Here is a 13,234-nt window from a genome sequence, read left to right as displayed (position 1 = left end):
TGGACAGTGGTCCAAGAAACACCAAAAATTGTTTTATTCACCATCGCAAGAGGCGTATTTTTTTTTACAACAATGGTGTTCTTTGAAAGTTACTCCTGTGCTGAAAGAGCTCTCTGCATGTCCAATACCCTCATTAACCCAACCAGATGAATGGAGGGTTCTCCCTTTAAAAGAGAAAGCAGATTTGTTAGCTGCTGTTCCAGATAATCTCAGCTGATAGGATTTTGGGACTCTACATGTATCTACTGCTCAACCATTAAAAACATATGTGAAAAAACATACACGCGCACACACATGCACACACTCACACACACACACACACACACACACACACAGCAGCCTCTGCTGGCTATGCCAATGGGCCCTTGCAGAATATCAAAGATAAGCCCACTGTGACTGTGACATTGCCAGGAGTAGGCTGCTGTCTGCACTCTTGTCTGTAGGCTTCTACTTGCTAAGAGACAACCTGAGGAAGATGATGGTGGAACTTCCTTATAATATTGTTAAGTCAAAGGACATTTATACAATGAAAATAGGGGAGCAACCACACCACAACATGCTTACAGTTTTTCTCAGTCGCTTTGGTGCTTTTTTCAGATCAGAATGAAAATTCTCATAACTATTAGTTCAACCTCCACAACATTTAGTCATTTGTGCACATCATAGTAGCAATTTCTCCTTCCTCTGAACAAATTGCAAATGCTTTTGGACATGTATCAGTTGCTTTCATACAATTCTCTGCTGTTTTTTAACATTATCATTTGCTTATGTCATGTCAGTCAAAATGAACTATACTTATTGATGTCTTCATTTCATTGCTTGAGTCATTACATACAAAATTGTTGAACTAGTTATCAAATTCTGTCACAATGCTGTGGAATTGGAAAGAGCATACAGTCCCCTAACCTAACTACAGCAATGTGTAACTTTACTGTAGTTTTCAAATATGTTCAAGTACTGTATAGTGCTGTCTTGAGCATGTCCAGGTAGTGTCACCGAGTTCTGACCTTTTTTTGCATTGGAAAACACTGAGAGAACTGTCATAATGAAAACATGACAAAGCCATTTGACTATCTTGTTCATAAACGATGGTGTCAAGACTTCTCATTTTGATGACACTGACAGTTTCATTGACATTAATACCTGCTTTTGAGGAATGGACTATCCATTTTGAGCAAGTGACGTGCTTTTGCAGGTCATCCACTAGGTTTTGCAGTTTGCACTAATTGTTTTGAGAAATGCGCTAACTGCTGTGCAAATGTTAATAGTGATGTGAGAATAGCACCAAAGCGACTGAGAAAAACTGTAACTTCATCATTAAATGTGATGACATTTTGTTTTCTTTATTCACCGTTATGTGCCAAACCCTTTAGAAAGGTGCATTACATGACAGTTTAGAGAATACTGTATAAAACATAATTAATGCTTTACTTCTAGTTACCCATGAGAATAAATCATGAGCATCACACCAAGTTCAGTGTGGACATTCTTACATTATTTTAGACTCTTCTAGACACGAAGGGATTAGACAGTGCTGTGACTCAAACGCTTGGACAACAAGACACTTATGAGAGATAGCCCCAATCTAAAAATAAGAACTCTTACGCCTACATTACATTTCTCCAGCAAACAGCCGCTGTGGACATGCAAGTTTATTGCTCGGTTTTATGAGAGCTTTAAAATCCACTGAGCCTCAGGAGGTGGAGAAAATATGGGGGGGATAGCAAGACAGAGCTCTTTCTTGTTAATACAGTTTCTGTCTTTGCCACCTTCTCTATGAGGGGTTGTTTATTTAAACATACCAGACATTTATGTGGTGGTCAAAATGGTTCCCAGACGTGCTGCTCTGCTCTACTGTGCAGGCCAAAGTTTCAGTCATCCCCACTGCAGCCCTACATCTGGCCAGGCTTAGACAGCAGCTGGTCTGTCTTGATAAGGACACACCAATCCTGCGGGGCAGCAGAGCATTCTGGAGCCCTTTTGTGGAGGGAAGGCTGTGATATCTGCGCTTTTTTTTCTTTTCTTGTCAAACTAGTTTTGCTCAATGTCATGGTGTGTTAAAAATGTGGTTTGAAACTGACCAAAAGATTTAGCGTGTGAAATGGCATGATCAAATTATAGGGTGCTTCACCTTGCATGAAGACTGATCCTGCATAAAGAGAGATAAGAGTTGTGATTCTTGTGAGGGCAGTTGTATCACACATATAGGGTGTGATGGTCAAATCCAGCTCTGGTCCTTCAATTGATGTCCAAAGCCCAGTCTCTTCCTTTGTTATCCGAGGCCAAGGCACCTGATCCAGTGACCTTTCTCCAGTATGCACTGGACATCCCACACAGAGGAAATACCTACACTACCGGTCAAAAGTTTGGGGTCACCTAGACATTAAATGGGACACAAATTGAGCACGTTTCTCAATACAAATATCTAGGCATTTGGCTAGATAACAAACTATCATTTAAAACACATGTGCTTGATCTCACAAAAAATTTAAAAATTAAATTAGATGTACTTTACAGGATTAGGTCTTGCTTCTCTTTAGAAAGCAGAATGACCATTATTCAAGCAACTATAATATCAGTCCCAGCCCCTACCACTCTGAAATCACTTGATGCAGTTTACCACAGTTCACTACGTTTTATAACTGGAGATGGGTTTAAAACTCATCACTGTAAATTATACCAAAACGTAGGATGGTCTTTCCCTCTATGATAGGAGGGAAAGGCATTGCCTCCTTTTTGTTTATAAGGCATTACTGGGAAAGTTCTCTTCTGAACATGAAATCAATCTGCCACAATACACGCTTACAGGGTTCTATATCTCTTCAAACTCCTCAAATTAAATCTGAATTTGGTAAATTAGCTTTTGAATTTTTTGAATCCAATAAATTGCAAGAGTTATTGAAATTAGATAGGTTTGTGTCACTAGACCAATTCAAGGGTATGATTGATGATATGGCTGTTGCACAATGTTCTTGCTTTGACTAATATTTAGACCTTTTATATCATTATTATTATTTATACATTTCCCTTCTTTTTATTTTATTATTATTATTATTATTATTATTATTATTATTATTATTATTATTATTTGCCTTTTGTATCTTTTTATTGTTCTTGTTTTGTTATTTTGATTATTGTTGTTGAATGTTTTGTAACTCAGGGCATTGCTGTAAAAGAGCTTGATGCTCAGTCAATTTCTCCCTGAAAAAAAAAAAAAACGGGTTTATGATGATTTCCATTCCATTGTTTGTTTGTTTTAATCAGGGCAGCAGTTTTATTAATTATGTGATTACATAATTGCAAAATGGTCCTCCAATGTTTTCTCAGTTAGCCTTTTAAAATATATAATATATCAGATTAGTGAACAGAATGTGCATTTGGAACATTGAATGGGCAATGTATTGCATTAAAGATCAGCCATTTCTTTGGCAATTATGTAAGCACATAATGTACTGAAACTGAAAACTGCTGCCATGATTAAAAAAACATATCTGCACTGCTAACCTAAACATGACTTTTATTCTGCCATAAGGTCACGTGGAACTCACAAGATGTATCCGTGTGGGTGAAAGCGCAGGTAAATTCATATGCTTGGATACACACTTGTGCATCAGCAAAACTAAACATGGTCCAAATCTGTGAATGGAACAAACACACATCAGTTCCTTCTTTTATTTTACCCGCAAGGTTTTTTTCTAGTCCCAGTAAGGAGCCCTGATGCCAGACTGCTGGATCAGCTGCTTTGGTGTGGGGGGATGGGCGGGAGCTGTCCAGTCTCTAGGTGCTGGAGTTGCCTTACCCTGTAGGCATGGTGTGAAGGGTTTTACAAACAACAACAACAACAACAACAACAGCAATAATAATAATAATAATAATAATAATAATAATAATAATAATAAAAACAGCAGTCTCCATGGATAAATGCCAAGCGAAAAGCACATATCATCTTCTGTGACTGTCGATTCTGTACTGTCAGTATAGGAAAATAATAAATAAAAAAATAGGTGCTACACAGATCTAGTTGTCATGCTAGTGGCGAGCACAACCAGGGAGCAACAAAGCTTTGCTATTTGCTTTTCTAGGAAACCGTAAACAAATGTTATGATATGACAGCATTTTAAGGAAGAGGGAATCATTCTTTACAATCTGTGGAAAGGTGTAGCACATGGCAAATGTGGTAAAAACTATATGTGTAAAAATATAAGTTTTTGCTCTCCAAGTGGATTCCATTAATGTTCAGAGTTAGGGTGATTTAGAAAAATTGTTAGCAGAACAACATTCAGATGCATTACACCTCAATTGGTGCTCTTTTAAGCTATATGTGAGGGCTAAATAAAATCATGAATGTTACCATGGCTTGTTGTGAGAAACATTTTCTTTCAAAATGGTGGTTGTGTGGGGTAAGATGAGCCACCAGGGCTGGGGTAAGTTGGGCCAGCTAACTAGTACTTGTATTGCATCTGTAACATTAATTGAATTGAATTAATTCATGTCCAATAGCCCGGTTAGTTAGAATGTAGATATACTGTATGACAAATATGTCAATACATCAATACAGTGTCAATACACATGTGACACTGATTTAAGCCAACAGCTCTTTGTAAATGTCATGCTATAGCTGATAATTATGCACAGCCATGTCTTCTCACACGAGCACTGTGGAAATAATCTTTCATGAACGCATGCCCCTGTAGGTCTTCAATGTTCAGGCCAGAAGCAAGAAATGGAATCGTTTCATTTTAAATGAAGATTTTAATATTCATTAGGCCCTTCCTTTCCCACACTCTGTGTGTCTGTTGAGTGAGAAAAATAGATGGTCCTCGGTTTTGGAACTTATTATTTCAGCAGCAGTGCAACATTTACTAGATTGTCACAAATACAGCAGATGGTAATGTCCACATCTTCATGAAATTTTTTCATCTACTTGGCATATCATGGATTCAATTCTAGTCTGTGAATAAATTGTGCAGGTTGTATCAGCAGAAGGCCAGATCATCCGACTATCAGGTATAAATAAATTACAGCATTGCGCTGAGGTGATGAGAGTCACTATGCTGCACAAAGCTTGGTTGAATTACAACGTACAATACAATGTCCATTCAAAAAAGACCAATGATATCATGCCCTTTACACCTGGGCTGTTGAACCCTTAAAACAACACAGTTCAGTAAATAAAAGCTGCAAACGCATTTTGATATTACAATGAATAAAATCCCTCATATTGCCAGTGCATGCCCAAGTCATCTGATATTGCACTATGCAATGTTGTTGGTTGGGTAGGATCATGGCCCATTTTATTTATTTATGTTTATTTGACGAACTGGCCTGGGTACTATCTTAGCACTAAATTGCATTATACTGACACTAAAGGGCATAAATATCAATTCTTCCATGGTGCTGCTTTACTGTAATATTAATCACAAGAGTTACTGGCTATAATGCATATAACAGTGACTAATGTTTAAGTATTTTAAGTTTTTGTAAAATCTGTAAACAATGCCACTTGAAAACCACTCAACTTCTGATATATTGAACACCCCAATGTCAGAGTTGAAACTCAAAGTAACTGTGGATATTCAAAGAGGAAGTAGCATAAATGGCACTTTATCTAGCTACAGTATAAACAGGTTGGGAACAGTCCACAGACCATAGACACACACACAAACTGCTGATTAAGAGCAGAAAGCTTGCATGTTAGATAGATAGATAGATAGATAGATAGATACTTTATTGATCCCCATGGGGAAATAATTCAGGGGGTCTCAGTAGCATACAGACATCACACACAACATGCACTTACAGCAGAAATGGTAAATATAAGTATAAACATATAACTAAACTCCACTGTACAACAGAGACAGTAGGAGATAAGAAAAACTAACAAAACTAAATACTAAATAGACTATATAAATTAAATGTAAAAAATCCAGTGTGCTTGAGGGTGATCAAGCATGAGACACTTGTAGTGACAGGGCCTGTAGTTCTGTGTGCATGGTGAGGTGCTCAAGAGAGTGAGTGCCATGGTGAAGGTGCAAAAGTAGTCCAACAGTACTCCTGTAGTTCTGTATGTATGGTAAGGTGCTCAAGAGAGTGAGTGTCATGGTGAAGGTGCAAAAAGTAGTCCAACAGTAGTCCTTTAGTTATGTGTGCATGGTAAGGTGCTCAAGAGAGTGAGTGTCATGGTGAAGGTGCAAAAAGTAGTCCAACATTAGTCCAACAGTGCAACAGTGCTATAATAAGGTCTAGAGACCAGCATCAAAATAATATGGACAAATAGGAGAGTAAAGTATAATGTAGACAAGGTAATATAAAAAAACTATAAAAAAAAACTATGTCAGTGCAAGAACAGGTTGAGGGTTACAGCCATTCAGTATTGTAGCAGAAGCCATTGATCATGTGTGCTAATATAGCATGAAAAACAGTAGTAAAAACATTAGGCTGTGGGAATTATAAAAACAGTAGTAAAACAGTAGTAAAGCAGTAGTGGGCAGTCAGTACTCAAACATGGAGAGGGTGGAGAGACAGACAGACTAAGCAGAAAAGTCTATCTCTCCTCTTCCCTTTAGTGAAGCATTAAACAGTTCAATGGCCCTGGGGACAAATGACTTCCTCAGCCTTTCAGTTGTGCATGGCAGTGAGCGAAGTCTCCAGCTGATCAAGCTCTTTTGCTTTTTAATAGTGCTGTAGAGTGGATGGCATTCATTGTCCAAGATGTTGATCAGTTTGTTCAGGGTCCTTTTGTCAGATATTGAAGTGATGCACTCCAGTTCAGCTCCTACTACAGAGCCAGCTTTCCTTACCAGCCTGTCAAGTCACCCAGCATCCTTCTTCTTTGTGCTTCCTCCCCAGCATCCACTGCATAGAAGAGGACGCTGGCCACAACAGACTGGTAGAACATCCTGAGGAGCTTGCTGCACACATTGAAGGACCGCAGCCTCCTCAGGAAGTACAGCCTGCTCTGCCCTTTCTTGTAGAGTGCGTCAGTGTTGGCTGACCAGTCCAGTTTATTGTCCAGGTGGCGACCCAGATACTTGTAGGTGCTTACCACCTCCACATTGACCCCATCAATGGAGAGCGGGCTTAGACCTGCGGAAATCCACCACCATATCCTTGGTCTTTGAAGTGTTGAGTTGAAGGTGATTGAGTTTGCACCATTGCACAAAGTCCTCCACCAGGCTCCTGTACTCCTCCTCTTGCTCGTCCCTGATACACCCCACAATTGCAGTATCGTCAGAAAACTTCTGCATGTGGCATGACTCGGTGTTGTAGCAGAAGTCAGATGTGTACAGGGTGAACAGGACTGGAGAGAGCACAGTTCCTGTGTGGCTCCCGTGCTGCTGATCACAGTGTCAGAGAGACAGTTCTTCAGTCTGACGAACTGTGGTCGCTCGGTCAGGTAGTCTGTAATCCAGGTTACCAGGTGAGCGTCCACACCCATCTGCAAGAGCTTGTCTCCCAGTCTGTTAAATTCATGTTCTACTAATGCTGATCCGCATGCTGATAGAATTGATTGTTTGTGCATCATTAATGTCCTTCCATGCCAGTTGGTGAGCTGTTTCTTTGCCCTGGTCCACCAGCTTTATTGCCTCATTGTATTCCTGTCAGTGCAGCAGTAAGTGTCGCCTGATTCTGAAATGTGATATCTGACTATAGCAGAATTAAACCAATTAGTTTGTGTGTGAAAGTTGATAGTTGTGTTAAAGATATATCCTGCATGTATTCAGCGCTTGTCACAGGCACAGATTCTTTGCCTGCTTTGACCAAAACATCCAGTCCTGTCAATATAAAAGTAGCCATTTCAGTTCTATCACAAATAACATCTGTAAGAGATCTGTAAGAGATTTCTAGAAATAATTACCTGCCACTTAATAAGTACTTCTCTGATAATACTACAGAGAAAACATCGATATCTGCAGACTGTAGGCTATCTGGCTACTTTCCATCAGGGATGGGATGAGGAATGGCTTCCCCCCTGGGATAGACAGCTGAATTAAAAGGTTTTTAAAAGGGCAAGTTAGACAGGCATGAGCTGAAGAGAAGCCATCAGCCGAGCAATATTAAGGAGTCTCCCCTGACAGTGAAGTGAATCATACCTAATGATTGCTTCTAAAAAGAAGCTATAATGCCCGCTGGCTTTAGATTCTCCTCTTATGTGGTTTGGGTCCTAACATGCCTATCTTCTATCAATTCCTTTAAAAAAACATAACCAGTGAACCATAAGAACATCAAGCCCTGTTAAAGCAACACAATGTAGTTCTTTTAACTTAAAATAACAACTCCAAACATTTTGGAGAATGGAGTTTCTGACATTGCTCATTCATGCCTGAAATGGCTGTTATTGCACTGTGTAATGTTGTTGTGGCGAGTAGGAGTGACCCTTTTCATGTTTTTGACGAATTGGGTACTCCCTTAGCACTCATTTGGTACCAAGTATGTTGAAAATTGGCGCAAAGGGAATCCCTACATTGTGTTACTTCAAATGGTGGTTCAGCAATGTCTTTACTGTAACATGCTAACATGTTAACTTTTGTAGAAACGCACCCCTTCAGCCCATTTAAATGATACAAATTGTTAATATAAGATGCTTGATTTAGTAATCATATAATCATCAATCATCAACTATACAAACAAAAGTCAATAAAACGTTATATATTCAACATGTACATCAATATAATTGTTAACAGCTGAGAAAAATGTGATAATTATGTATGTCCCTCTGAAAAAACAAACCAAACTATGATTGTGTGGTGTTGTGTATATTGTGAAGTGAACTTTCCTGGCAGTATACACAGGCTCTCTCTTTCTCTCTCTCTGTTTCTTACTCTCTCTCTCTCTCTCATCTCCCTCTTTTCTTCTGTTTGTTTTGGAGTATGTCTGAGTTTTAGCCAAACATCAAACTTTGACCATCTGCAGGATTAGCCTGGTGTTTACATGGCAGCCTGCTTATATGCAACCATGACAACCCCACACAATTGAGTTTAGTTTAGCTTTATTTGCAAGAAAATATTAAGCAAATTCAACTCAATGTAGTTTATCTTTATTTGCAAGAAACTATTAAGCAAATTCAACTAAATCTATGTCTGGATGTAGCTAAATTAAATTGAGTGCAAATGGTTACCTAAATAAAATTAAGTAATTCTTGCATGTCACATTTTACTCAAAATATTTACAACTAGTTACAACTAAATCAAGCCAAGCAAACTCCAATCAAATATTTTGAATAAAATGTAATATTATTTTCTTGGTACAAATTAAGGTTAGATTTTAAGGTTAAATTTAATTAATACTCAAAAGGTATGATTATAACTTTGCCTTTATTAATGCACATACAAATTCCAACAAGGAAAACACAATTCCGCATGAGAGACAGATGAACACAGAAGCGATATGCATGTATGAACATTGGTTGCTCACTGGTCTTGTGTGCCTAAAATTTCAAGATTGATAAAAATATTAAAATATAACAATAACCCTGCTCTCAATCAAAACTGCAATGAGGACAATGTATTTATAAATAAGGGAGCAACAGCAGTAGGGAATGAGAGAGAGGTAGAGTGTGATAGAGAGAAAGAAAGAGAGAATGAAAGAAAAAGGGAAAGAAATAAATAAAAACAGAGCCCAAAAACACAGATACTTTGGCTTGAATTTAAATGTCACTTGGTTCTTAAGGTAGAAACACTTGGGTGAGAGCTTCTCACCATCCATCTGCATGACCACTTTTTGCACGAATTTGTGCCTGATACAAAGCCAAACACCATACAGCAACATATTGTGTGTGTGTGTAAAAGTGTGCCGAGAGAGAGAGAGAGGACGAACGATAGAAAGACAGACAGAGAGAGAGAGAGAGAGAGAGAGAGAAGGGAAGAGAAAGAAGAGGTCCACTTGCCCATCTAATGATTTGGTTCTTAAGATTACGAACCTTGGGTATAGCTTATCACCATCCATCTGAATGACAACTTTTTGCATGAATTTGTAATAGTATTGAAGAGTTCAACATTGATTCAATGTGTATATGACTCCTAGCTTCACCAAAGTCCTTTTAGGCAAGTCCCTCCACTCGGCAGCCATAATGCAACGCTTTTTTGCCACTCATCGGGCATCCTATTTGGCAGAAATGCACGTGCGCAAGGCTTCACGACACCAACCTTACTCCAGCGCCGAGTTCACAACACATGATTGGCACGATGTCTGCACAACACATCATATGATTGGCTCAATGTATTCACATGTCAACGTTTTGCCGAGGAAGGGGTGGGATATGTGTATACAACGGCGTTACAAACTAACCCCATGCATTTCTATGGAGGATTTTTTGAGTGCTGTGTCTCCTCATTAGAAAGTCTCTGGCTTCACTGCACAGACTTGTGCAACAGACCAGGTTCCTCCAAAATGATGCCTCCATCCACAACGATGCCGATGTCCTCATGTTCCAAGGGGTGGTTTTCTCTTGACACCTCCTTACCATGGATATCCTGTACAAAATTTAAAAAGCTGCTTTAGGTTGACGCTTGAAAAAAGGTACGAGCTGGGAGCTGGCTTAAAGGTTTTTGGCTTAAAAATAGGCATAAAAATAAATGTGACCATTGATGAGTTAACACCCTTTATTGCAATTTCATCATGCACTTTATTAGTGTTACTTACCATGTACATGTATGAGAGAATCATCATCTTCACCAAAATAAAGGCACAGGGTCTTGATGGCTGCCTCCCTCCTCAGATGTACAGTCTCTGTTCAGATACAGGGATATTAATTATTTTGTGAAAATACAATCAATACTCTAAATAATAATAACCTCTATTTCTAAAGCACTTTTAACACGGAAGATTCAGTTCAGAGTGCTTTACAACAGATAACAGGCATTTGGCAAGCATTTCTTTGGTTGAAACACACCCCATAATCACGTCCCAACTAAGCAGCGTCAGACTTAAATTCTGACAGGAATTGAGTATGACGACATCAGGCTAATAAGTGAGTGTACCAGTTGGGGAAGGAACAATGTAAGCAAAGGGAAAATGAGTGAGTGGGTGAATGTATGACGACTCATGTAGTCGTATCAATCCTGAGGAGTCCAGTTATAGTTAGACACAAAATTATAATGCCTCTATATGTCCTTTAAACCTTCTTCTGGAACTTATGACCTTCTTCTTCTGGAAAACAGCGGTCACTGGACATCCAAGGTTACGCATCTTTGACCTGTAGCTTGCCTGAATACCGAAGCATCACAGGCATTTCCTGATCCAGTCATCAAGCAAGGACATTTCTCAATACCTGTAACTAAAGAGGATAGAAACACATTTATAATATAAATTAGGGCTGTCAATCGATTAAAAAAATTAATCTAATTAATTACATACTCTGTGATTAATTAATCTAAATTAATCGGATGTATAATTTTTGCTGTGAAAGTATTTTAAATATTTAAATTCAAATGAATCATTGAATAATCAGCATTAGTGACATTAAAGTTAAAAGACTCTTTTATTATGCTTTTTATTGTGTTTCGGGAAGAAGTTTTTTTTTCAGGCCACAGATATAACCTAGGGGACACAATGAAAATAAATTAACACTCCCCTCAATGTCAACACTTATTTCTTTGCATTGATGTGCGACTATAGAGTTGATGAACTCCAGTGATATGGTAATTCCTTGCTGCAGACATTGCAGAGGACTTTATTTTCAACACTTTATTTTTTTATCAACACCATCAGGCTGTTTTTTAAAAGTAAATGTTCCAATCAATGATTCAGGCAGCACGTTTTCTTCTCTCTCCTTCATTTTACATTCTAATTTTTGCTGACTAGAACGGCTCGGGGTCAAAGGTCGTACGGAATCATTAATCTGCACTAATTTTTTTAATCAGTTATTTTTTCTGAAATTAATTAATCGAAATTAATCAGTTATTTTGACAGCCCTAATATAAATATAAAGTATACATTTATGATATATACTTATTTAATACATACACAAATGGTACTAGTTAATCAAACGATTTTGACACTTAATTTAATTGCCATTTGACATTTGATTATCTTACAATCTACCAACAATTAACGTTTTTCATGTGAGGTATTCTAGGTTCTATAGCTTTGTTTACATCCAGCTGGTAGGCAAAGGACAAGTTGAACCCATTGAACATCGTTGTCTGCAGCTGCCTCTCAGTAGGCTACATCTCTGTATTTCAGCAATGTCAACATTTCAGGCATCAATAAAGGTGATGATGAAACGTTATCCCATTGTTCAATATTTGATAGCCTGTCACAGGAACGTTGTTTCGCTAAAATCGCCCTGATTTGGTGCATTGATCTGTATCGGAGAACCTGCATGTAGCCTAATGGTAGCCTAACTTTTTTTCTCTGTTCAAAACTCGGTTTACACGAAGACGATAGCCTTTCTTAGAAGCTGCGAAATTTGACCAGAAAGGAACATGTCTTCCTTCTAAAAGCTGACACAAAATGACATTAATGGCGTTAGTCATGAATCCTGTAACATATTATATCATATAACAGCGATGGCTTATTCCAAGACGATCTGCATGGATATATAACCACCCAGAAAAACTCAGAATGTGAGTGATAAAGTTCATTAATTGTGTGAAACTTTTTATTAGTTATCCATTGCAGCATCGCCTATATTAGGCTGTTATGCTAGCTCAGCCTTTAAATATGTTGTTATTTTGGTCATGTGGACTTGATTAAACGGGTAAAGATAATTCATAAACTGCTTATTTCTTACATGACTGAAGCAGTAGCCTAGGTTCAACAGTGGTGTTTGAGGTTGCTGTGTTAAGTTGTTGTGTGTGATCGCTAAACTATTAGGATCAAATCAGTTTATTTTGACATCACGGGGAGTTAGCCTAAGTGACCTGTAACGTTAGCCTATAGCACAAAAGCCTATTCTGTTTTCATTTATTAGCATTTGTTGTGATTATATAATCAAATGACACACATGATAACTTGAAATAGAAGGACAGGAGATAGGTGATTGATGTCCACAAGCACGAATTTCACGAGACAAATTAGAACAAACTGTTCCGGTAAAAATAATCTTGCCATGTTTAAAATGCTGCACTTTTTCCCTTCATAGCCTGTCTCTGGCAATTCATTTTTGGATGACTGTAGATAGTTGTATTTTAGCCTACGTCTTCGTAGACAGTAGGCTACACCATTAGGCTATCTTGAGAATAAAAGACTTCACAGTTGCTAACGATCATCCTCCACAACCATGAGGATAGGT

The 13,234-nt window shown here is 38.2% G+C and overlaps 1 protein-coding gene across 2 annotated transcripts in view; it reads left to right on the top strand.

Annotated features, from left to right (window-relative positions):
* LOC125288283 overlaps positions 1-13,234 on the top strand; it is a 50,930-nt gene that overhangs the window by 15,703 nt on the left and 21,993 nt on the right. Inside the window, exons 5-6 of one of the 2 annotated variants that reach the window (XM_048234516.1) lie at positions 3,533-3,577; positions 3,688-3,715. The exons of the other annotated variant lie outside the window; for it this stretch is intronic. Coding sequence (XP_048090473.1) covers positions 3,533-3,577; positions 3,688-3,699 — 57 coding nt within the window. The 3' untranslated portion in view covers positions 3,700-3,715. Of the gene's footprint in view, positions 1-3,532; positions 3,578-3,687; positions 3,716-13,234 lie in introns of those variants that run through there. 2 annotated transcript variants of the gene reach the window in all.

Source organism: Alosa alosa, chromosome 2 (genome assembly GCF_017589495.1).
Source record: "Alosa alosa isolate M-15738 ecotype Scorff River chromosome 2, AALO_Geno_1.1, whole genome shotgun sequence".
Classification (NCBI taxonomy): Eukaryota; Metazoa; Chordata; class Actinopteri; order Clupeiformes; family Clupeidae; genus Alosa; species Alosa alosa.
The sequence above is the reverse complement of the archived record's forward strand: the minus strand, read 5'-3'. Positions and strand labels throughout refer to the sequence as shown.